The sequence below is a fragment of the Pieris rapae genome, chromosome 14 (genome assembly GCF_905147795.1).
Source record: "Pieris rapae chromosome 14, ilPieRapa1.1, whole genome shotgun sequence".
In the NCBI taxonomy this organism is placed as follows: Eukaryota; Metazoa; Arthropoda; class Insecta; order Lepidoptera; family Pieridae; genus Pieris; species Pieris rapae.
In genome coordinates, this window is record NC_059522.1 from 6,877,328 (window position 1) to 6,900,766 (window position 23,439).

Here is a 23,439-nt window from a genome sequence, read left to right on the forward strand (position 1 = left end):
AATATCAAAAGTATTTACTATTTTTATTTAATATATAAATTATTTTGATTTTAATTTAATTTTTTATAGCTAGCAATAGCTTGCGCTGACTAAAATATCGATCATTTGAGTTTTGCCACCATTTTACGGATGATTTTGCAACAAAATCTTAACGGCAAATAAATTCTAGCGTATAATTTTATTTCTTGTCACAGTTTAAATCGTGCAAATTGATACAGAATGGCAAATATGAACAATATTATGAAGATGATGGTTAGTTAATAAATTAGATTATTTCCAATGATTACAATGTGTATATTTTTTATTTTACACATACTTTAGGTAATTTAATAAATATTTTGTAAGTTATGTCCTATCCTACGATGTATGGAAATTGCCTAAGGTTTGCACGGGAAAATAATACAAACTTATTATATTTGTTTTTTTTTTAATTAGTGACACCTTGTTTTTGTTTAATAACACGTCGCCATGTCAATACGGCTACTCTGTTGACACCTTGACGTTTATTAATTTATTTAGATGTCAGATGATTATTCGGTACAAATAAAAAATTTAATGAACGATGCAGTACGAATATTTTCAGTATAGAATTCTAAGAAGTGGAAAATTTATATTGTTTTTCTCAATATGGGGCTAATTACATCCTGTTGCAAACCCTCAGCATCAGATGTATTGACTCCAGATACAGTAAGTGTATTCCTAACTCACTCAAAATAAAATTTAAGTGTGTTAATAATTATTCTTTCTAAACTTTGCGCAACATAAAAAGCTCATATGTAATCCATAATTAATTTACGAGAACAAGTAAATGTTACTACACTTGATCAATATTTTTCTATATACCTTATTATTTTAATGCACGATTTGATAAAGTATGAAGAAGCATGTTTGGCTATTCAAGATAGCATACTATTTACCACAATTTTTTTAATGGTTTCTTTTAATTAACTGTATTTTAAGATAATAAACAAGACCTATAGCTTCTGAAATTATTGGCTGCAAATAAGTTGTAAGTACAGAGTAATTAGATGCCCAAAGTTTGTTTTTAGTTTAGTTACAATTTGCATATTTAATCCCAAAAACCCAGTCCCTGCATTTGGACAGCTCCTGTACTTATTTAACATTAAATCTTATTTTTATACAACATAATTTGTTTGCATTTATATAAATATACTGATAGGAAACACGACGTCGTCAACAAGTAGAAGCAGCTGAACGTCGTCGTGTTCAAGAAGAGGCAAGGGGTGTCAAAGATCCAAATAGAGTGAAACGAATGCAACAACGATCTGAAGAGATGGAACAAAGAGAACAAGAGTTACAAAAGCAGGGTGGAGCTACTTTAAAGGTAAATCTACAAGAGGAATTCAATATATTTATAAAAATATTTTGTAGGCATGAATTAGAATAGCTTTAGTAAATCCTGTGATTTTTATTGATACTTCTCACTACAGGTAGAGTAAGGAGTTGCTACTTTGTTATAAGTATTTTGATTATTGTATTACTAAGTCATAGAGAATGATTACAATGGTTGAAAATGTAGGATTTGTAAATATCAATGACTGACAGGAAACCTTACCACCCATTTGTTCAAACCAAGACACAATTTCATCTATAATGCTTATTAACTTATATATTTATAAAATATTCTGATGAAATAAAATAATTTTTATTTTGAAACCCAAGAAGAATTATTAAGTTGGTGGACCATCAAGTATTTTCTTTCCTTTCATTCATGGTACAACTTCAAACATACCTAAGCATAATAAGTCATTTACTCCTTTTTTTTCAGTGGTCAGCTGACTGAGATAAGGCCCAAAGTGGGCCTAGCAGTGTGAACCCAAATGAAAAATATAAATACAAAAATTAAGCTTGGTATCATTAATATGGTATCTGTATCAATATATTTTCTATATATCTATACAATAGTCTATGCCTATGCCATGACCAATTTTTCGATGCTATTCTATACACCCCACAACATTTATACCTATTAGCTTTTGTGTATATTATGGTGAATAATTTATTGAAATATATTCTGTAATACATAATTTATATTTCTAGTTATAAAATATGAATGTCTATAAGATAAGAATAATGTAATATATGCTATGAGATGTGTTATGTATGTCACAGCTTTGATTTTATTAAAGTGTTGTTCAATAAAGTATTAAAATAAGAGGTTTTTTTATTTCTTGTTGAACAGTGAGTTTTGGTGGCTTGTTTGACGTTGCTTCTATGTGCGCATTTAACATTCGCTCGAACGACGAAGGAAAACATCGACATAGGAATTTGGATGAAATTTTAAAATAAACTTTAAAAATTTATATAATTTTATAATTTGGTGCAAGAAACAACTCAATCTACTTATAAATTACCGTGAACAAATAATAGGTTGGGGAAAAAGTTTCTTCGCTTTTTTAAAAAAATTCAGAAGATTTTACAATAGTTTATTTATTTCGTAATCCTACAGCTAACATAAATTATATATAATTACAAACAAATACACAGAAAAAATAGCCAAAGATGGAATACATCATACATTTTACTACAGAAAGATTTACAAAAAACAAACAAAAAGTATTCAATACATGTAACTAATTGTGATTCATTTTAGTTAACTAAGCCTAATTTGGTTGTGTTGTGTGATGGTGTAAAAGTGTTGGTAGGTATGATAGACATACACACCTGATGGTGTGTATGTGGGGTGTGCTCATGATGTAGCTTCCCTACCTAAAATAATCCCATTGCTACTTGAGTTTTGGGACTTCTGATCAAAATACTGTGACAATTGGCCTTTGCAGTCCTCTCGTGATATTTATCTGACACTGCCTAAAGAATTCTGCAGAGACCGAACAGTTGGAAATCTGAAGGTGCAAGGACGCAGGACGATACAGCGCAGTGTTATCATGATGAAAAGCCACAACCCTTCTGTTGATTAATTCCGGCCACTTTCTAACTTCTTGCTTTAATCTCAACAGTTGTTCAGAATCGATGGTCCTGCCTGGTAATAACCCCACCACACAAACAGCATCACCACAGTCTGTGTAGCCTGAACGGCCTTTGACCACGACCGTTTTCGCACATACTTGTCGTACGTAATTGACTTTTCATCACCAGTTATCAGATTCTTCAAAAATGGTTCGGTTTCATTATAAAGGATTTCGTAATAAAGAATCAGAAATGAGTACACGGTTCATTAGGTTTCTTTCAGTGAGCTGGTGAGGTACCCAAATATCGAGCTTCAAATACGCCAAAACTGTTTTGTGGTCAATATTCAGTTCTTCAGCTACGTCGTAACTACTCATATGTCGAACTTGCTCCACTTCTTCAAAAATAGCATACATTTCATCCGTAATAGGGTGACCATAGCGACGTGCATCTTCGACATCAAAATTCCCGGATCGAAAACACTTAATCCAATTTTCTGCTACTCTCACAGACACTGCACCTGGCAATAATAAACATATATATAATAAGCAATTTTTATTCACAATTCAATATAATTGTCCACAAAAGCAGATAAGCTAAGTTATTAAAATAAAAATTACTAGGCTCCGAATATGATTCTGTCCCAGTCAGTGTCGAGACCCTTGGTTCTAGCGCTATAAGGCTTTTTAGGGAGAAAAGTTAGTCGACATTACAGAAGACCGAAGAGCTGGCAGCTCACTCCGGCAAAGAATTAGTCTAGCTATTCAAAAAGGGAACACTGCCAGTATCTTCGGAAGCTTGACTGAAGGGTCGGAGGTTCACGACAATGCTAGACCACACACTGCACAATGCACATCAGACTGCCTCCAAAGATTTTATTGGTTACCGTCCAAATATTTTTTTTAGTAAAGGGATCAGCCTTTAAGATGGCAAGAGTGTATAGATAGCAATATTCGCTTTGAGTATTTAAATATGCACATATTATAGATATTTCAAAAGGAACTACTTTTGTTCCTTCCATACACGCCAATTTCATATGTAAGGGCTTAATGTAAGTACCTAGGTAGAAGTATAAGATTTTTAAGGAATATGAATTGTCGTGAGTGTCGTAGTAAAAATAAAACTGTACTTTTATTATTAACAACATTGTTTGGTATGTATAAAAAGATTATCATTAAAAAGTGGATAGAGTCAATTGACATGTGACGCTTTCTTTAAAACTTTTTAAACATTAATATCTTTCACACTCACACTTCTCTTTAATTTGCCTACCTCGATAAATGGACTATCCAACAGCTAACAAAAATAATGGAATGCAAAGCCATCCTTTCTGAGATTAGCGCGGTCAAATAAACGACTCTTTAGCTTGCTAGCCAGCTACATGTAGGACACGTGTGACTATTACAATGCCGATAGAGGTATTGTTACCTAATTATCTTCGTTGTTAATCGAAATTTATTATCTTTGAAGAAAGTAACATATAATTGAAAACAGCCACCTTGAAAAAACATTTGGTTAGTTCGCCTTGTTATGAACGCATGTATATTTTTTAATACGTTCTAATCGCATAATAGTTACCTACTGTTTTGCACAAATAGTTGAAGAAACAATTTTGTGACAGGATTGCAGTCACTAATAACTTTGTGGACAAAACATTATTCTGGTAAGTGTTATATTAAGCGCTCAGGCCGTGTTTACGTATTTGACCATTTATAGGGCGCAAATAGTTAAAAATTATTAGACTAATTACCATGAACACACACTAGAACCATAAATGTTTCCTATCGACTTAAATATAAAAACGAATAGCTATAGAAAATTCGAAGGTCAATTTTTAATTAGTTTTAAACGATTTTCCACATTATATAAATTAAAATATTAAAAGAAACTTACTTTTCTTACGAAATTTGAATAAAAATTAAACTGAACGACTGCTCTGACATTTTTTTTAATTTTTTAACTTTTTAAGATTTAATTAGTAAATTATTAGCCTAGGAGAAATATAACCCTACACTGACCAAGAACTTACTAGAGCTTGGCATTACTCTAGGCAAAGTGAAAATTTAAACATCAGCACAAAAAAGCAAAGAAAAGAGTGTACTGAAACGTAAAAGGTACTTCAAAACTCCTTAACAATTGCTACCAAATACAAAAACTTAACATAGTTTTTGTATTTTCGACATCAGCACTACGTTGAACTATACCAAAATCTTATACAAAAATTACTTTGTTTTTGTCATCTTTATTTAGATGAAAACTTCTCTCATCGGATCTTGGCTCTATACGTTTTGTACGACGTACGACTAAGTCTGTCTTCATTAATCTCTGAAATGTACAAATAATATGTTTAATATGGTTATATGTAGCTATGATAACAGTAGTAATACGACCGAAAAGCATACCTTTTCATTTTATTCAAATTCAATTCAATTGTAATAAATAAATAGCGTCGCTCATAGTTTTGATGCTGTATTATGCTTAGATTATTATATTATTAGTTCTTTACATATAAAATTGGCGTTTTGTATGGGAGGAACAAAAAGACAAATATTTTTTAATAAATATATTTACTTAATCAAGAATGAACCATTGTTTTCTATGCAATTTTGCCATCTCATAGCCCTTATATCCCTTTACTAAAAAAAACAGTCGGACGGGAATCAAATAAAATCTGTGGTGTGGTAAAAGGTGATTTGGACTGCGCCATCAGAGTTAAATTTTTTCCCTTGCAAGAAGATGTCCAATTTTCGGTAATCTGTTAGAGCAAGGTCCGGGGAGTACGGAGGATGTCTTAGACATTCCAATTGAAGCTCTTCTAATTTGGTAGCCGTTTGTTGTTCAGTGTATGGTCTAGCGTTGTCATGAAGTAGCGGCGTCGAGCGATTGACCAGCCTAGGTTGTTTAGCCGCTAGCTTTTCCATCCTGGTTTGCAATTACTGACAATAGATAGCCGATAGCCAGCCGTAATAGTCTGGCCAGATTTGAGAAAACTGCAATGAACAACACCGGCACTAGACCACCAAACGCTTACAAGTAACTTTTTTTATTTTGCAACATGACCGCCATACACATCATTCACCCTTCGAGTCGTTTCAGCACTAAGCTGCGGAAACAGTTCGTTTTTTTGTTCCTCCCATACAAAACGCCAATTTCATATGTAAGGACCTAATATATACCGTCAACTATCGTGAAGATACTTATCAAAGCTATTAGTTAAAGTAAGATACGGAATGGAGACAGTTAAAATATCAATCCTATGTAGGTTATACCTATATCTGTGGGATATATTTTCATGTAAAAGCTTACTGAGAACTGCTTATAAAGGCCAAAACAAATTCCCTTATTTGGAAAACTGCTATTTTATAGTAGTTTCTTATACAGTTGTACGAAAAAGTAGTAGTTTTTCTTAGTTAAAATAAGCTATAGAAGAAATATGACCATGTTCTAAAACGATACATAGAAATGCTTCTGAAGTATATTTAAGTAGTTACCTAATAATCAAAACGAAAAATGACTCATAAAACCATGCTCGGTGACTAAGATACACTTCAGTCTGAGTGAGTACATCTGATAAAGCTGACAATATTTATTTATTACAGCTTCTGTAATCTAACTATATCATAGGATGTGAAACACATATTATTTATTTAAGTAGTTTTAACTTTGAAACTAATAAATACAAATGTAATGTAAACAATATGTAATATCTAGATAATATAATCTATATATGTTACAGATAACAGTTAAAATAAAATTAAACAATTTCAATAAACTTTAAATAAAATAATAGTAATTTGCGTATAATTTGATGCATCGAATAAGCAAAGACAAAGTCAATTTTTTTCCTATATTAAACATCTTTCGTAAATTAACTATTAAAATGTGTTTAATGATTCGATTCAGTATAACAAGGAATAGTTTATTGATTAAATGGTTTACCTTTTAATTAATGTTTGAAGTGAAAATGTAGTCTATTTTCCAATTTTGTCACCGTTCTGATAGCTTTTCGTTATCTTGTAGTTCCATTCTCTTATCAAAAAAATTCTAGGTTTATTTATTAGTCATCTTCTATAAACTTGCATGATAAAGTGAAGTGATTGTATAGCGATTGTATCCTTCAGTAATTTTTTTTGCTGAAAATACTTATACCAGTAATAAATATGAAGTACACACTTATAATTAATCGGCAAGCCGGTTAATTTCTGTTTTACAGCTTATCCTTAGGCCGTACGTAGGCCTCCTTTAAGAGCTTCCACTATTCTCGATGTTTAGCTTTACGTTTTTACTTCTCTTTATAAAGAAATTTTTTTAACTATAAATCCGACGCCGTGTAATTCTGAAAGTCCCCCTTTAATTGTGACATGTTAAACCAAGTCAATCTATGTTCTATAACAAATAAAAATGCATTTTTAAATGAAGTAATGTAATATTATTAAAATTTATACCTGCATATATATATATGTTACAGCCAAAGTAATTAATCTGGATATTATGTATATTATCTAGCCATTATTTATAATGTCTACTCAATTTAGATCAAGTGATAATTGACACGGAATTAATCACATTAACTAGCAATTTTATATAATATCTTCAAAGACTTGGATAATGTAATAAAACAAGTAGGTACTGTTAAGGTTATTATATATAATGACCAGTCATTATGTATAATATCTATTTAATCACTGTGACTGTAACATATATATATATATATATATATATATATATATATATATATTATAGTCTAGATCTATAACAATTAAAACAATATTTTTCTTTACGTATGGCTTTAATACATACCTTTAATACGTTTGGCACAATTGATGATATTATGATTTACGCACTGTTACAAAACTGTATCTTGATAGTTGTATCAAGATACAGTTTTGTACATCCAAATTGTTGTTTTCACTCCTCGATAAGACTCGCTTCACGAAGCTATGACTGACGCAGGATGACGACTTGAGCATCTTCTTAAGAATTGCACTTATTATTTTGCTCATTGAAGCGTTCTTCAATCGTGAAAATTTTGTCATCGGTAAAGAGGTAATTTCTGTGCTTTTCACCTGCGTATCGTGATAGAAGTCGTTTTTATCCATATGCACCGAGTTTGTCAGGTCTTAATAAATACACGACAGGATGCTAGCGGGAATCTTCATCTCCCCCGATAAGGTTTTTTGCTTACCTTGTAATTCTAACACGCGGCCCCCTGATTTCTTCAGCTCTTCGACAGACGAAGTGTTCTTGTATCTGTTGATAGTACGATATACGAACATTTTATTTATTTATTTCCTATTTCTACCGTAACTTAATACTCATACAATAGAAAACATAAAAAGTAAAAACTTAAAACCTAAACCATTTTGTAACTAATTATAAATAATGCAATTCTTGTGAATTTATCCAGTGTGCCACTAAATACATTTGTCTCACACTCAATAATATTTAGGGTGCGCAAGACACGCGTAAATGGTGCTTCTCTAAGTAAGTTCGGACGCGCCCGAGGCACTATCACCAATTGAGATCGCTTACCACGCCGAGTGTGGTAAGCGATCTAGAGAGCGGCACACTCAGCCCCAGTCTGTCCAAGATTTTTGCATTATATATGTACTTTACCTATTAATTTTTTTAAGGACCTTAAAAAAAATATAATGAGATAGAAAGATCCCTCCTTACCTCTAACTTGTTATATCATACCATGCCCAAGACAAACAAACTTGGATACATTACTGGATAAAATGGGTACATTCCATACAACCTCATGTAAATCTATCTCGTAAATTTATTTTGAATACGCTCCACCATTAGAGATTTTTTTTCTTGTAGGGCCCAAATGATAGAGTTACATTCCCAGTGGCTCCTAACAAGTGAATTATACACTGCCATTGGCGCTTTTATATTTCCCACCACCGGTCCATTACAGTCACTCTGTCTACCTTTAGGTAACCTATTGTTCGATCTGGGAATGTGCAAGGTGCATGACTGCAATCCTATTCCTATTTATTTTCATACCATTTAGATGATTAACACGAAAAAATATGTGAAATGGCGTAAAATCGAAAAAAGTTTTTAATAATCATATACATTATAGGTGTTCCAAATTCTTACTCAAACTTATAGCCAGACTAGTATTCTTGATGTTGTTCGATTCCTTCATCCTTCTTATTTCACATATTCCCAATAAATTATTCTATTTAATGTCAACGAACGCGAATTCATGTTCATGTAATTTATCGTGTTGAATGTGGGTGCTTTTTAAATAAAAATAAATATATACCCGAATAATTTTGTTCACAAAACCAATTTAAAAGAAACTTTAAATCTGAATTTGCTATATAAATTTTTAAATTATCATGGTATCTGACTTCAGAAAAGAATCACAGGCTCACAGCCATGTAAATGTTACTTAAGGCTACTGACGAAAAAAAACCTTAAATAGATGATTAAATCTCTTCAAATATATGATTTTTAACATTACCAAACTAAATTCCATTATATTTATGTACATAAAGAAAATTTGCTATATTTAATTTGGAGTATGTCTTATCTATTTACTCCTTGCAAGAGATATACGTGTCAATTTTTTCATTAGTTGTTGTATGAGAATCGCAAAATTATCACAGCTTCTGTAATCTCGATATATCTAGTCTATATAACTACGTATATATTCTCGAGATACGATGAGAATATATACATAAACCTACTGTGATACGTAAATTGTGAGCACTGGTTTATCAGTGGTCTGAGAGTTTTGTAGTATTTTATGGTAAGTAGTTTAGTGTTTTATGGTAGTAAGTTTAGAGAAAGCATTGTTGGGTGCCTTTTTCGCTCCTAAATTGCTTTTTTGCTGATTTTTTTTCTGCTTTAAGTACCAACAATTTCTGGTAATTTTATTGCGTGCTTATCTTATATACGGTATGTTTTAATTGTATTTTTTAGTAAAACTTAAAGATTTTGCAAAATAATCAGTAGACCTAGACTAATGTATGATGTAAACTCAATAAATGAATAAATAAGTATAAGCTTTGCTATCTTATTTTATTCACACTGAAACATTATTAAATTACATTTTATTAAAAATTCGTTGCTTATTTCTCGATGTTTAACGAAATAAGTTCGCTAAACTTCTTTTTGGTATTATTATTTATTTGTAATACATTTATCAAACTTAAATTAATTTTAAAATCAAATTTAAACAAAAATTATACATACGAATGAGCTCATAAATATGACTTAATCGCTATTAAGGATTGGTTATTTTTTTATATATTACTTTATAATATTTCGATCGTTTCAGTGGTTTACTATATACTATAATAACGATTTTATTATATAGATTAGGATAAAGTTTAAATGTTTTGATTTAATGCTATCAAAAGTTTATATTTTATATTGTATAAAATATTATTTATAATGCGTTACAACAAAGAATTTCAATTGTTATAAGTTAAAGGAGTGTGTTAAAACAGCTGGGAAATGATAAGGCTCTCCAATATATATTTGAACCATTTAGAAATGCAATTAAGAATGATGAGGTGATATATAAATTAAAAATGGAATTTCAATATAAGAAACAAATACATTGATTTAACATCCAGTGTATCTTAGTTGTTCACATGGAAAAGTTCGCTAAATACATAATGAAAAATAAAATAACAAGTATCCATTATATGTATAGAGATAGTATCTAATCGGCAATCACATAACCTTGCCCTAAAACCTCAGTTATCATAACTCATTATAGGGAGCGTTCAGGTATTACGTCACGCAAGTTCTATTTTTTTATATAATAAAACAAGGCAAACGAGCCTTCGGGACGCCCAAAAAGACAGTCGCCGCAGCCCATAGACACCCATTTTTAGTGGGTGTGTTGCCGGCCTTTAAGGGAGGAGTACGCTCGAACTTTAAATTTTTGTATCTCTCAGAGAAGATCCCAGCCGGTAGTCGATTCCACAGTTCGCTAGTTCGCAAAAGAAAATGCCTTGTGAAACGGACCGTGGAAGATTTCCAGCCATCAAGCCGATGTTGGTGAAATTTAGCTTTCATGCGGTTTTGGAGATTGTTGACCGTCCCCCCCCCCCCATGTAACGCGTCGTAACGTTTTTCTGTACTCAATAGTAAAACGCTTCGTGACGTCACTCTTTAAATCTAGAAGTTACCATTATGAGGTATAAAGAACGCTATAGTCGAATTTTTTTTATTTACTATAACGCGTAATTCATTCCCCGTCCGGCATCGTAATATGTAAAAAAACATCGTTACATTATACTTCAACGCTTCCGTAATGGGTTGAAAGATGTGATTTAAAACCGGATGCAACGGAAAAAGTGACAGTAAAAAGAGACATAAACATATTCATAAGATTTATCTTGAGAGAAAATGAGACAGATAGAGAAGTTTCTTTAGAATCCTAATTTTTAAAACCGGATGCAATGGAAAAAACGACAGTAAAAAGAGACAGAAACATAAATTTATAAGATTCAACGTGGGAGAAAATGAGATAGGAGGCATTATATAGCCTCTTTTTACTGCCGCTTTTTCATTTAATCGAATTTAAAACTTTCGTTGTTTTAGTTTTTGTCAAATTAAAGATTTATATTAAACCTATAAATTAAAATTTATAATTAAAATATACTGTTTTTAATGAAAAGTTTAATACATTTAGATGAAATACATTTAAAGTGAAAATTGTTTAATTTAAATATGATAAAAACTTTGTTTTTGAAGGTTTCACTTCTACGTGTGAATTGCACATATGATTTTTTGAATTATTTTTTTAAGCCATTCATTTTTATTCTCTACACAAAACTACATACATAAATAAAATACGTTGTACCTGCTATTTAAGGGTTTTCTAATTTTATCGCTATTGTATGTGTGCATGTCACTGAACACCTTTTAAACGGCTGAAATTTTCTTGTATTTGTTGTACATAGATGGTTTAGATCCACAAATCGGTCCGCTAGATGCCGCTGCAGTCGGTATCTAGGTTATTGATCTATACAGCAAATAAACAGCTGGTATATATGTCGCAGTAAAGTAGAGATTCAATTAACTCTCTGATTTGACATCAGGGAGTTAATTGAATCTCTGTCTAGAGACTAATTAACGATCGATCGATGGAAAAAGTCTGCCAAGGATAGAGAAAAATGGAAACAAATGGGGGGGGAGGCCTATGTCGACAGACAACCTGACCAAAGCGTTTAAGAAAAAATATTATTTTTGCTATATTTAGATTTAAGAATATTACTGTTGATAAGAATAGCATTTAAGCGAAATGGTCAGCGAATAAAGGGCTTTTATTATTATATTATTATTATTATTTAATTAACGATCGATATTATATAAATCTTCTGTACATGTGTTCGTAATTAAGCACTTATATGCTAGAAAGATTTTGATAAAAATAAATTTTGTGTGGGGTTGAGAATGCTTTACATTACGCTAGATTGTTTTTGTATGTAAGACTACATTCTAAAAATATAATAAAATCGACGAAAATTTTAAGCATTCCGATTTGTTCATGCAATTTTGTTTTAAGTAAAATCTTGTTCTATGTATAATAAAACCCTAATACATTTTTCACATGCGGAAGTAGTTCTTAACGCAACATACATCTCTGTACTAGATTTTTTAGAAGTTTAGATTAGATATTTAAATAACCTTATATAATCCCGGGTTACGATTACTCCATGAGCGATGACATGTTAAAATAAATGGTTTTTATACTTCAAACGATACATTTTCGATAAGTGTTATCAGTCAAAAGATAATCAAGTGATCTAATTTTTTAGTTCATACTGATTTGGATTCACGGAATATGGGCTGTTTCAATACTGTGTGGAATAAAGGTACTAGTATTTTTTCTGTATAAAAAATGACTGTATTTAAAATCATCAAACTTTTTTTTTATTCTACACAAAATCGTTACGATTTAAGTTTTATTTTATATAAACTCCGGCTTTCTACGTTTGTTTGTTAGTCAAAAGTCACTAAAAGAAACTCATAAGAGTTGGACGCAAATTAATTATTGAAATACATAGTAATAATATTATTGAAATTGATAAGAGTCTGATGCAGATAGATAACAAATGTCGTAAGGTCAAATTGTGCCATAAAATGATCATACATTTTACGCTTCCAGCAAAATCAAAGGTGCAGTCATGGCACAAGACAGAGTTTGTCCCAAGCAAAGTTCGGGACCCTATATTTGGGAACATAATAACTATGTCCATAGCGGAAACTGCAGCTTACAGGATTATCTGCCAAGATCTGAGAGTGGGTCTATTACCTTCATATGCACCTTGTAAGTATTAATAAGAGATACATATGGTATAGTCTCCACAATTTATAAGGTAAATATTATTATTGAGTTAATAAGCCTCTAGATTTTTTTTATATAGAACAGGGGGCAAACAGGCAGGAGGCTCACCTGATATTAAGTGATACCGCCGCCCATGGACATTCTCGATACAAGAGTCAATAATTAAAATGTCCATGAAAAGCAAAGGGTCAACTATTTATACTGTGTTAGAGCTTATAGACATAATTAAACTGAGGTTGGTCACGCTGAATTAAAAAATATATTTAAAATTCTTATTTATTCATTAATATAAGAGGACCAAAACTAATACGAAAACTATATTAATTTTAAACTATTTTTTAATTATTGTTTTGTCGTTGAGATATTCACTCGAAAATTTCATTCGAAAATTTTCTCTATTGTCCTATTATTTAATAATAGCCAAATTAACATAACTTAGGTACGTAAATAACACGTTGTTTTTGCCTATTTAATTATTGAAACAGCAGTGTCTTAGGGTGCGTCCAAATCGCGGCACATTCGCCAGATGTGGACGCACCCTTAGGTGTTGTATGTTGTCGAACTAGACTGAAGTAAAAACATTTAACTTTTTTTAAATTAATCGTCTTATATCTACAAATTAACTTTTTTCTTATATGCCCTTTTGGCGAAATGGTGCGACTTGGTGCGACAATCAAGAGGACGTGCGTGAACCATGGCACATATAACCATTTAAATTAACACTCGCTTTGCACATGCCTAAGCCTTAACAACAGACGCTATGTGTCAGACGTAGAAAGTTGATTGTCTATTGCTTTGAAGAAAAATATAATCGAGAAACTATATATGGCAAAGGCCAGATTTATTTTCTGTTGATAATTTTATATTACTTATTTAGTATTTAATTTTAATTTAAATTCATATGAAGACGGGATGGGTTGTAGTTGGCTGTTGTTGTTTGATGTTATACATCTCTTTTATATTATTTTTTTATCGAAAGCAAAAATGAATCTTTAGATTTGCTGATATCATTCGTCGCAATGTTCGAGGCATTACTGGGCCCTTTCGTCGCATGGTGTGGATATAAGACACGGAAGAGAATGATGCTTGGCTGGTCAATTGGTTTCATCTTGGCTTCCTTTTGCTGGTTTGCAATCCCATCACCCGTAAAACTAACGGAGTCAGGTAATGAACTCAATTAATATAACACGACATTACCTCTATTTAGAATTAATAATTTACTCCGTACATATTGCGACTAATTGTAATTTAAATAAATTTGCGTATATTGGGGCAAAGCATGGATTTAACGTAAGTTATTAAAGATGAACTAATATTTAAAACTACAATAATTTTATTACAATAAAAAAATAATTTAATTTATGTATTCAACAAGATTTTCAATACATGCGTATAAGGAAAAAAAATAATTTGAAACAAGCCTAGAATTGGTATATGTACTTAGTCCACTATCTGATAAGCGATGCTCACAATGTTTACTGAGGAGTATTAAAATAAATATTCTACAGATTTTTATTTACAATTACTATCTTACGCTATTATCAATATCAATTTATCTTACAGATTTTTGCGAAAATCCAAGTGTCAACACAAACATACTCTTCGCTGGTCTATCCGCGCGGACAGCAGTGCGGATGTTCGTGACTGTGTTTGTAGCAATATGCTTCTGTCTAGCGAGGGTGGCCACATGGAGCCATTACATAGCTTACGCAGACGACCAAGATCCTAAGAGAACTACTGTTGACTTCGGTATGAAATTATTGTGTTAATAACAGTAAACTAGTACAAAGTTTCAGCACTGGTTAGATTAATATGTATTGCTGATGATACCGTGACGCTATTGTAACGCGTCGGCCGCGGCGGCCGTCGGGTACGGGCGCCCCGCATAGCCCCGTCCTCCTCTGCTTCTCCCCCTCAAATACCTAATATGTAAAAGGACTTCTAAATAACAGCTTCTCAACCACGACAGTGCAAATATATATATATATTTATGTGTATACATTCATTAATGATTTTTTTACGCACAGAAACATTTATTATATGAATAACTGATCCGGCGAACTTTGTTTCTTCGCTTCGTTCGACTATTAGTCTAATAATAACGATACCATGTAACGATAATAATAATGTTACCTTTAGTTAAACTTAATTTAAAATTTCATTAAGATTCAATTCAATAACATTAATACTTGTACTACTTTTTTTTGCAAATACAGAAATGTTTTATTGCGATTGCGAAAGTAAAATGGCAGTTTTACACATAAGGTATCTTCTCTGTAGCGGCAATAATGCTATACTGCATCATAAAGCACTTTCTGATAGACATACAAATTTTTTTCGAAGTCTTCGATCAAGATTAAAGCTTGGTTACGCATGTCCTTATTTACCTCAAGATCGTTATTTCTTGGACTGTCAAGAATTCGATGTAAAATGATACGTAGGTTTGTCAACAGATGGCACACATGCTGCATTCGTAAAATTATTTAATTTATTTAGTCTTATTCGATAATAACTAATCCGATATTTTATTATTTATTCTGGTATACCTAGCGGAAAAGAATCCACTAAAAAAGAGATAACTAACATCGGTCCAGCCGATCTTGAGTTATAAGTGGTGTAACTTTGTTTTATATAATATCTTTAGATTAATTTTTTTGCACATACTATTAAAAGTACAACACAACAATCAATTAAACGTATACAACACAACAACAATGGACAATAAATTAATAAATGAATTCTAAATACTTTAGCTAGAATAATGGAAAAAAATGTTATGCTGGCGTTTCAAACTATTTGTTTATTTTCCAGGACTCCTTGTTATTGCTCGAGTGATACCCCTTATTTTTGGTTATAAGATGCTCAGTATGATTGTGGAGGTGTCCGTCCTTCTAAAGATTCTCATTATAACACTAACAACGCTCCTAAATATAGCAAAAATTTATTTCGTTGTACCAACATCTGAGCATCAAATCGAAACGAAAGCACCTCCAATGGAAGACAGAGGTATTATACATAGTTTTAATAATAATTATTTGTTCGTTTTACAATGAAATCTGTTATTTTGAAAAATATAAAAATTGGATCACACCTTGGGTGGCACAGAAGGAGTGCTTTAGGACGAATCCTAGGGGTAGAAGATGGGGAGTAAATAGGAGAAGATATGTATGCCCATCTCCTACCTCCTCTATGTAGTGTAAACTGCACCGAAGGGTTTTCAGTGTAAGATGCCGTTGAGGTCCCGGTAGATTGCGACAGCGACCCCGGAGCTTCTGTAACGCGGCCTTATAGGTACTTGTCGAGGTGTTTTAGTGGGTATTGTTCACCCAGTCTCTGATTAGAATAGAGAGAGACAGAGATTTGGTATGGGTCGAGTCCCACATACCCCTGAAACTTTTTAAGGCGGGTCTTGCGCAAATGCACCAGGTGCGGAAGTTGTCGGTGTCAACCCATCGAAAGTAAAGAGCAATAGGTTTTATATGGACATGGAACATTTATTAAAATAACGCGAGTATGGAACGGGGACTTCCCCACTGTTGCGGGAATCCCCGAATTCTTCATATGTCTACTCAGCTAGTGCTAGTGGAGGAATCCCTGAAAATGTAATTTTTATGGTGGCGATTAATTTTTTTATTTGTACATTGTTCTTAAAGTTGAGAGACCCGGTGGGTGTCACCCCAAAAAAGGTTACACTCGGCCCCCCCCCCCCCCCTAGCTACGCCACTGGATCACACACTTTCAATGAATAAATGAATTTCATGTTAATAGGTTTCTTCAGGAGTTTGTTTCGGGTGCTGTGTAATGTTCTCGCTATGTCGCAAATGCTGTCCGTAGCGCTTATCGCTGCTGCCTTCTGGGGATTTGGGTATAACGAAGAAGAGATAGTCAAGGTTCGTAAACAGCTTTAATAGGAGCAGTAATAATACAGCCGGAATGTTTGTATGTAAAAAAATGTAATTTTGCGATAAATCTGCACATTTTTTTTTGTTATATTGTTGGTAATTTTAGAATATTACCACTAAGTTATTTTTTTCGGCATATATTTTTTATTATTTGCTATTGACTTTGAAAAAATTATTTTGAATTACGTTATTAACTCAACTAGCAGTCAGTTACGGCTTCGCATGGCTTTGGCACGCAATTGCTTATGTAATAGTTAGACATGGGGACGGGACTATTTGTAAGCATTATAAAGTTCTACGACATTTCTCTAGAACTCAATCATTGTAAGGCAGCGATAAGGATTTTTTGTAAATCTGACTACTATGAAATTTTTTAATACTAAATATTTTTTTATCATATTAATTAATTAATTAATGTGACGCCTAAAAAAATCACAAACAACGTGGAATTCTAAAACTTTTTAAAATAAGTTCAGTAGATGGACAATATAAGTTTGTTCATAATATTATTACAGATAACTCAATTTTTAAACAACCACAAATGTACATTATAAGTATTTTCTTGTAAGAGAACTCATAAGATTACTTTTTTATTTATTGGCTACTGTATTGTTTTTTCCCAATATTATATTGTATCATACAGTAGCGTACATACGATACCAAAAATTGTATTGAAATTAATCCCTAAATCGCGCAGACCCTATAGGGTTGCAGTGCGAAATTTATCGAATCTTGAAAATTTAACTTATCTGACTATCGCGAGCATAATAATTGAAACAGTATTTACAATTTCAGACAAACTTCGACATTGACACCTCGGATGCAACCATAATCGATCATCATGTGGAATTTTTTCGATATTTATGTGCGATTCTTGGTGTGGTGGTGAGAACAGTTTTCTTAGATATCGCAAACCTAACTTTTGGCACTTCAGTTCTTATTCTAAATTTTTATTCTAAACAAATATGCCTTTTGTGGCCAATGCCGGATTAAGAGCTCTGGAGGATTCGGGCAACAACAAAGTGGAGGTGTCAAATTATTTTAGTGTCGAGTTTATCCATTATTTTTTTTTATTGTTTTTTTGCCTCCATTGTGGGGACGCCACTTTTGTGGACGCCCCGCCCCGGTTGCCCTCCTTATGTTTATTGCAAAGTAAATTCATCACAGAAATAATTTATGTCGCAAAACTTTAAATAAAAAAGAATAGAGAAATTATAAAATTAAATAAATGTTTTTTTTTTATAGAACAGGCAGGAGGCTCACCTGATGTTAAGTGACACCGCCGCCCATGGACACTCTCAATGCCAGAGGGCTTGCGAGTGCGTTGCCGGCCTTTTAAGATTTGGTACGCAAGAGCGTACCAAATCTTAAAAGATTCTTGAAGGACCCTACGTCGAATTGGTCCTCTTCAAATTCGTGTAAAATTGTTTAATTGCATTCAAAAACTTTTCAGTACATTGGCGTCAAATATTCGACACCAATACGGACTGACTACGAAATACCCAGGGCCCTCAAGCACATCTCTAAAATGACACTTATCGCTGCAATCATGTATATACTTATTGTTGTGGTGCCGCCTTGTACAAAGGGTCACGTGGCAGGCTTAGAAAACAGCAATGTATACACGCATCCCCAATGCAGTTTGTCGTGTGGGTGAGTAAGAAACTGAAAAACCACCTTCTGCAGTAAAAAGTAGATATAAATAAAATATTATCCAGTAATATGTAACTACTTATGCCCGGGTTTTATGATCGGCCGTCAAACAAATAATCTTTATGTTGGAAAGTTTACGATTGCATTGTTATTTTGCTTTGTGAGCATTATTTAATTCTATACATATTCTATGTAAAAAGTGCGACTGCTAGTTTTAATATAGAATAGGTGTAGGAGACACACGGAATATAAAGCGTGAATTCATATCAGACTTATTAACAAGACTTAGCACTAAGGCCGATTTCCGTATCTTATTCCGTAATCTTAACCTCTATATGAAGAAAATATGGTAACTATGGTATGGTACTAAATTAATACACGATATGATTAAGCCAAATCACTATCACTACATAGTATAATATAAAACAAAGTCGCTTTCTCTGTCCCTATGTCCCTTTGTATACTTAAATCTTTGAAACTACGCAACGGATTTTGATGCGGTTTTTTTTTAATAGATTCAAGAGGAAGGTTTATATGTATAATAACATCCGTTAAATAGTGGAGAAGTACTGTTATTTTTGAGGTTTCTAATGTGATGTCATAAATAATTACATTTTTTCCGCTTACATTGCAAACGCAGGCAATAGGCCCTACGAGTTTTATCAAAATAATGTACTAAGTATTGTACACATTGAAAAGGTCTACAGGAAAGTCCGTGATGGTATATGTATATCTCTTATGGATAACCCACAATAACTTTTTTTGTCATTTACTTTTTACGACAAATAATGGCTAATTTCTGCTGAAGCGATTTTAACCAATACAGCATTAATCCTTAACCAATTAAATACCTTGAATACATTCTTCGTTTAATATAGATCTATACAGCCCATTACAGCTTATTTAGCAGCGATCGAACGCGTAAATTATCGGAGCTTTCCAGCGACGGCAATAACAATACATAAAAAAAACCGGCTTTTCATCAGCATTGCACCCGTGCGAAGCTGGGGCGGGTTACTAGTACTTTATAACACAGAAAAAATATACGTACAGACATAGAGCCTGTGAATTAATCTTTATTGTTTTTACTTTTTTTTTAATTGCAATTTTTTCAATAAATGTTTAAAGATTTTGCTTTATTCTAGTTGCGTGCCAAAATGGAATGAATACAATCCTGTATGTGTAGTGGACACCATGTCGACCTACCTTTCACCATGTGAGGCTGGCTGCACAGGTTCCTATACAATTGAGAATTTACTGTAAGTGTTTTATAGAAAAAAATAGGTTTATTCACAGTATATAATATTATTAATATACATAATATGTTTGTTTGTGGTAAAGTTAAGAGCATGAAGTTAAAGCGATTATTATGTTTATTGTTTATCGGTAAAAGTAAATCGTAAAATAAACTATTGTCATAAATACAATAAATATTTCATCGGAAATGAGAAATAATGCAGTTCTAACTTCGATAAAAAAAATTATATACACTTTATTTTCGTCGTAACAAGGTAACGTAATTTAATTTTGATGACGTGTCTAAAATATAAATCTAACCTATTAAATTAACCCTATTACAGCTACTCTTCTACACTTTTATTACCAGCTCTATAAGCTAAGGTAATCAATGTTTTACAGGGTATACTCCAACTGCAGCTGCGCAGGTCTTTCAGGGCAAGCGGCACCGGGTGCTTGCAGTAATTTCAACTGTCAGACTGGATATAATTTTCATATGACAGCCTATGCAGCAATCATGATTTTGTCAGGTTAGTTTTTAAGTCGCATATAAAAACCTAGCCATACGATTTGGGCGATTTACAAATTAGATATAAATCTGAATACTAGATGTCGCTACGCCTCTAAATATGTACCAAAAATTGGTCATTACGAAATTGTGTTGTATCTGTGGGGAGTGTTTAATGGTTTTTCTGAAAGTGAAAATCGCCCTGGAATGAATCTTCTATAGATGGACAATTTTCTAATGTATGCTCAAATAAATGAAATTTCCTTTTTTATATCATTAAGTAAACTATTAAAAGGAGTAGGTATAATAAATAACGTCCACCCTGAAACCCTCTGCCTTTATATTACTTGCTTGATATTTCTTACTATACTAATATAATATAAAGTTTATGTTTGTGAGGTTGTAATTTTTGGATCTATTAATTTTTAAATGTGATAGTCTTTATATTACGCCGATTAATTAAAATACATGTGACAGTCGGATATACAAAGTAAGTCGGAGAAAAAACGACCGCCGAAGGAGTTTCTCTTTGCCTTAACGTTGTAGGAAAAATTGAGTTTTAGAGCTTGATGATGCCAACAAAAAATCAGCGACACTATATTTCCTATGCTACGTCCATCTCTAAAATACCTACGCTACAGAATTTTCGGTTGGGTTTTCATGAGAGGGTTTTGGTAGATAATCTTTCAAGGTCTTATGGGTCTCGATTGCCCGTGCACAGCGGAGTTTTTTATACTATACTTATTTCAAAACTATCGGTTTCAGTGCTGGCGTTCCAATCACAAGGCATGGTGATCCTCAAATCAGTGGACCCGCGAGATAAGTCCATCGCCATGGGAATGATGTGGTCTGTCATTGCAGCTGTTTCTTATGTCTGTGCTAGTAATATCTTCTTTTCTATTGCATGTAAGTATAAATTTTCTACAACATAATCCTTCGGAAATTGAGGCGGCAAAAAGCAGTGTTATTACAATTGCAGTTATAAGAATTTCCTTATTTTTCTTAGAAAATATTCATATTTTCAATTCAATTTAAATATCTCCAAAAACCTGTTATTTGACGCAAGCCAATTAGGCTTAATTCATTACTTAACATCTGATAATTATAACTTAAACACCATATTAAACATTTAATATTGCATTTTAATAGAATAAGAGATTAACAATATTATTTGTTCCAGGGAAAACATGCAGTTGGTACACAGGTGACAAATGCCAACTTTACGAACAGAGATTCTCATATATTATCGGATTTACCTGTGCGGGGCTCGTGTTTATAGCGTTAGTTATAAACTTCGTAGCCATAGGATACCTGCGATTAAAAAACAAACGAACAGAGGATAGGAACGAAGATAACGGAGAAAGAACTGATATAGAATAGAATTATTCGTAATACTTACATTAATCTCGTTGATGATTGAACAACTTTAACATAATTATTAAATGACGAACACATTTTTTTGTAATTATATACTTATTCGTTAAGTACATATATAGTTCATTTCTGACTGGCTTAAAATTAAATTATCATTATTTAGTTATACAGTTATATAATTATACGACTAGTCTTGATATACGGCTGTGAAGAACAGAAGCTAGTGGAAGCGGATGTCAAGATATTGCGTCAAATCCTACGCCCTAGAAGGAGATAGGATGGGTCATATGGAGTCCAAAAGTATCCCAAATAATTTTGGCTATTAACTCTTTTAAAAGATTCAATCTCAAAATAGCCATACCCAACATATAGGCTTCGTTGGCTGGGGCACCTTGAGCGCATGGGCCAAGAACGGGCGGTTTAGGAAGCTAAGTGCTCGAAAACCCGTAGGTCGGCTTGGTACTGCTGGATCGACAGTCTGGAGGAGCACCTGTTGTAAATGAAATTGGAAAAGAGACAACTCTCACTACAGGAAGCGTCTCACTTCGAAGGCAAAGGTTTTTAAGCTCCTTTGGTGCAGAGCCAGTAGGATAAGCGTGATAATTTATTTATCATCTAAATAATATTGACTACTTAGGAGTGAAGTATTCATAATTTCAGTTTTATATAAGTTAAGTATTGTATAAACAAATTGCAATAATATCTGGGAACTTTATTCGAAAGATTAGTCCGTCATAAAAATATTTTGGAAAATTTTTAGCTCATAGTTCCCATTAAGATTTATTATTTATAACGGGTATCAGAATTCTCATCTCTTAATTGTCGATTTCATAAATTGTTTGACAGCTTGAGAAAAAGTCAGCTTTTGACAATTGACAATCGTGACCCAGTGACATCAAACGAATTTTTACGTGACAAAGCGTGAGCTGACGTCATTTCCTTTAGTCTCCCTTAAAACTCGATGAAAGTTTGTCTCTCTAGCTAAGGTTTAATTTTTAATAATAATTCAATTAATATTTGGCATTGACCTTATATTTTAATTTAATAAACTAACCTAACTAAAACTTTAACTAACTTTTTTTTAAAGCGGACTAAAAATTTAATGTACGTGTTACTACATCATTACAGCCGAATTTGCGGAATTTAAATTGTATGTACTTGAAAATTTATGCATGTACCTACTATATTCGAAAGTAATCGCTGAACTTTTTCTGAGTAGAAAGTTTTTGACGATTGATTATTGTTAAAAGTATAGAACTTAATTTGTTAACTATATAGTTTTATAAATATATTATATTTATAATTTAAGCTTAACAGTAAGACTTTCTTGCTCAGTAAATGTTGGTTGGTGTTTTACCAAAGACGTAGCTAATATTTTTGTGTATTTCTTTTTTGAAATTTCAATCGTAGTAATGATTAATTTACGAGACCAAATACCTAAGTGATTGAATAATAACCAGAGTAACCTCTAACATCCATGATTTGTTTCTAAAATAGAAGTTTTTATAGGAACA

At 32.4% G+C, this 23,439-nt stretch overlaps 2 protein-coding genes across 4 annotated transcripts; both read left to right on the top strand.

Moving 5' to 3' along the window:
- Positions 1–107: 107 nt before the first annotated feature.
- Positions 108–2,176, top strand: LOC110998612 (small VCP/p97-interacting protein). 2 transcript variants are annotated; one of them, XM_045631200.1, is made up of 3 exons: positions 108–252; positions 1,181–1,345; positions 1,790–2,176. In XM_045631200.1, the coding sequence occupies exons 1-3, from the start codon at positions 220–222 to the stop codon at positions 1,802–1,804; spliced, it is 213 nt and encodes a 70-aa protein (XP_045487156.1). In that variant the 5' UTR covers positions 108–219; the 3' UTR covers positions 1,805–2,176. The 2 variants fall into 2 exon arrangements, with proteins under 2 accessions (XP_045487156.1, XP_022123021.1); XM_022267329.2 differs by lacking the exon at positions 108–252 and adding an exon at positions 512–687.
- Positions 2,177–4,583: 2,407 nt separating this feature from the next.
- On the top strand, positions 4,584–23,313 carry LOC110998609 (solute carrier organic anion transporter family member 1B2). Of its 2 annotated transcripts, none has more exons than XM_022267325.2 (13): positions 4,584–4,591; positions 12,723–12,779; positions 13,073–13,234; positions 14,249–14,416; positions 14,816–15,001; positions 16,064–16,258; positions 17,021–17,142; positions 17,950–18,039; positions 18,608–18,807; positions 19,953–20,066; positions 20,446–20,573; positions 21,317–21,457; positions 21,732–23,313. In XM_022267325.2, exons 2-13 carry the CDS (start codon positions 12,749–12,751, stop codon positions 21,929–21,931), a joined length of 1,737 nt encoding a protein of 578 aa, XP_022123017.2. In that variant the 5' UTR covers positions 4,584–4,591; positions 12,723–12,748; the 3' UTR covers positions 21,932–23,313. The 2 variants fall into 2 exon arrangements, with proteins under 2 accessions (XP_022123017.2, XP_022123016.2); XM_022267324.2 differs by lacking the exon at positions 4,584–4,591 and adding an exon at positions 9,611–9,694.
- Positions 23,314–23,439: the final 126 nt, after the last annotated feature.

Bases quoted from the DNA above. Each gene is read 5' to 3' on its own strand.
- LOC110998612 (XM_022267329.2), top strand. From the start codon at position 628: ATGGGGCTAATTACATCCTGTTGCAAACCCTCAGCATCAGATGTATTG. The intron at 688-1,180 runs GTAAGTGTATTC...ATATACTGATAG, and splicing joins ATGTATTGACTCCAGATACA to GAAACACGACGTCGTCAACA.
- LOC110998609 (XM_022267325.2), top strand. From the start codon at position 12,749: ATGGGCTGTTTCAATACTGTGTGGAATAAAG. The intron at 12,780-13,072 runs GTACTAGTATTT...TTACGCTTCCAG, and splicing joins CAATACTGTGTGGAATAAAG to CAAAATCAAAGGTGCAGTCA. The intron at 20,067-20,445 runs GTAAGTGTTTTA...AATGTTTTACAG, and splicing joins TATACAATTGAGAATTTACT to GGTATACTCCAACTGCAGCT.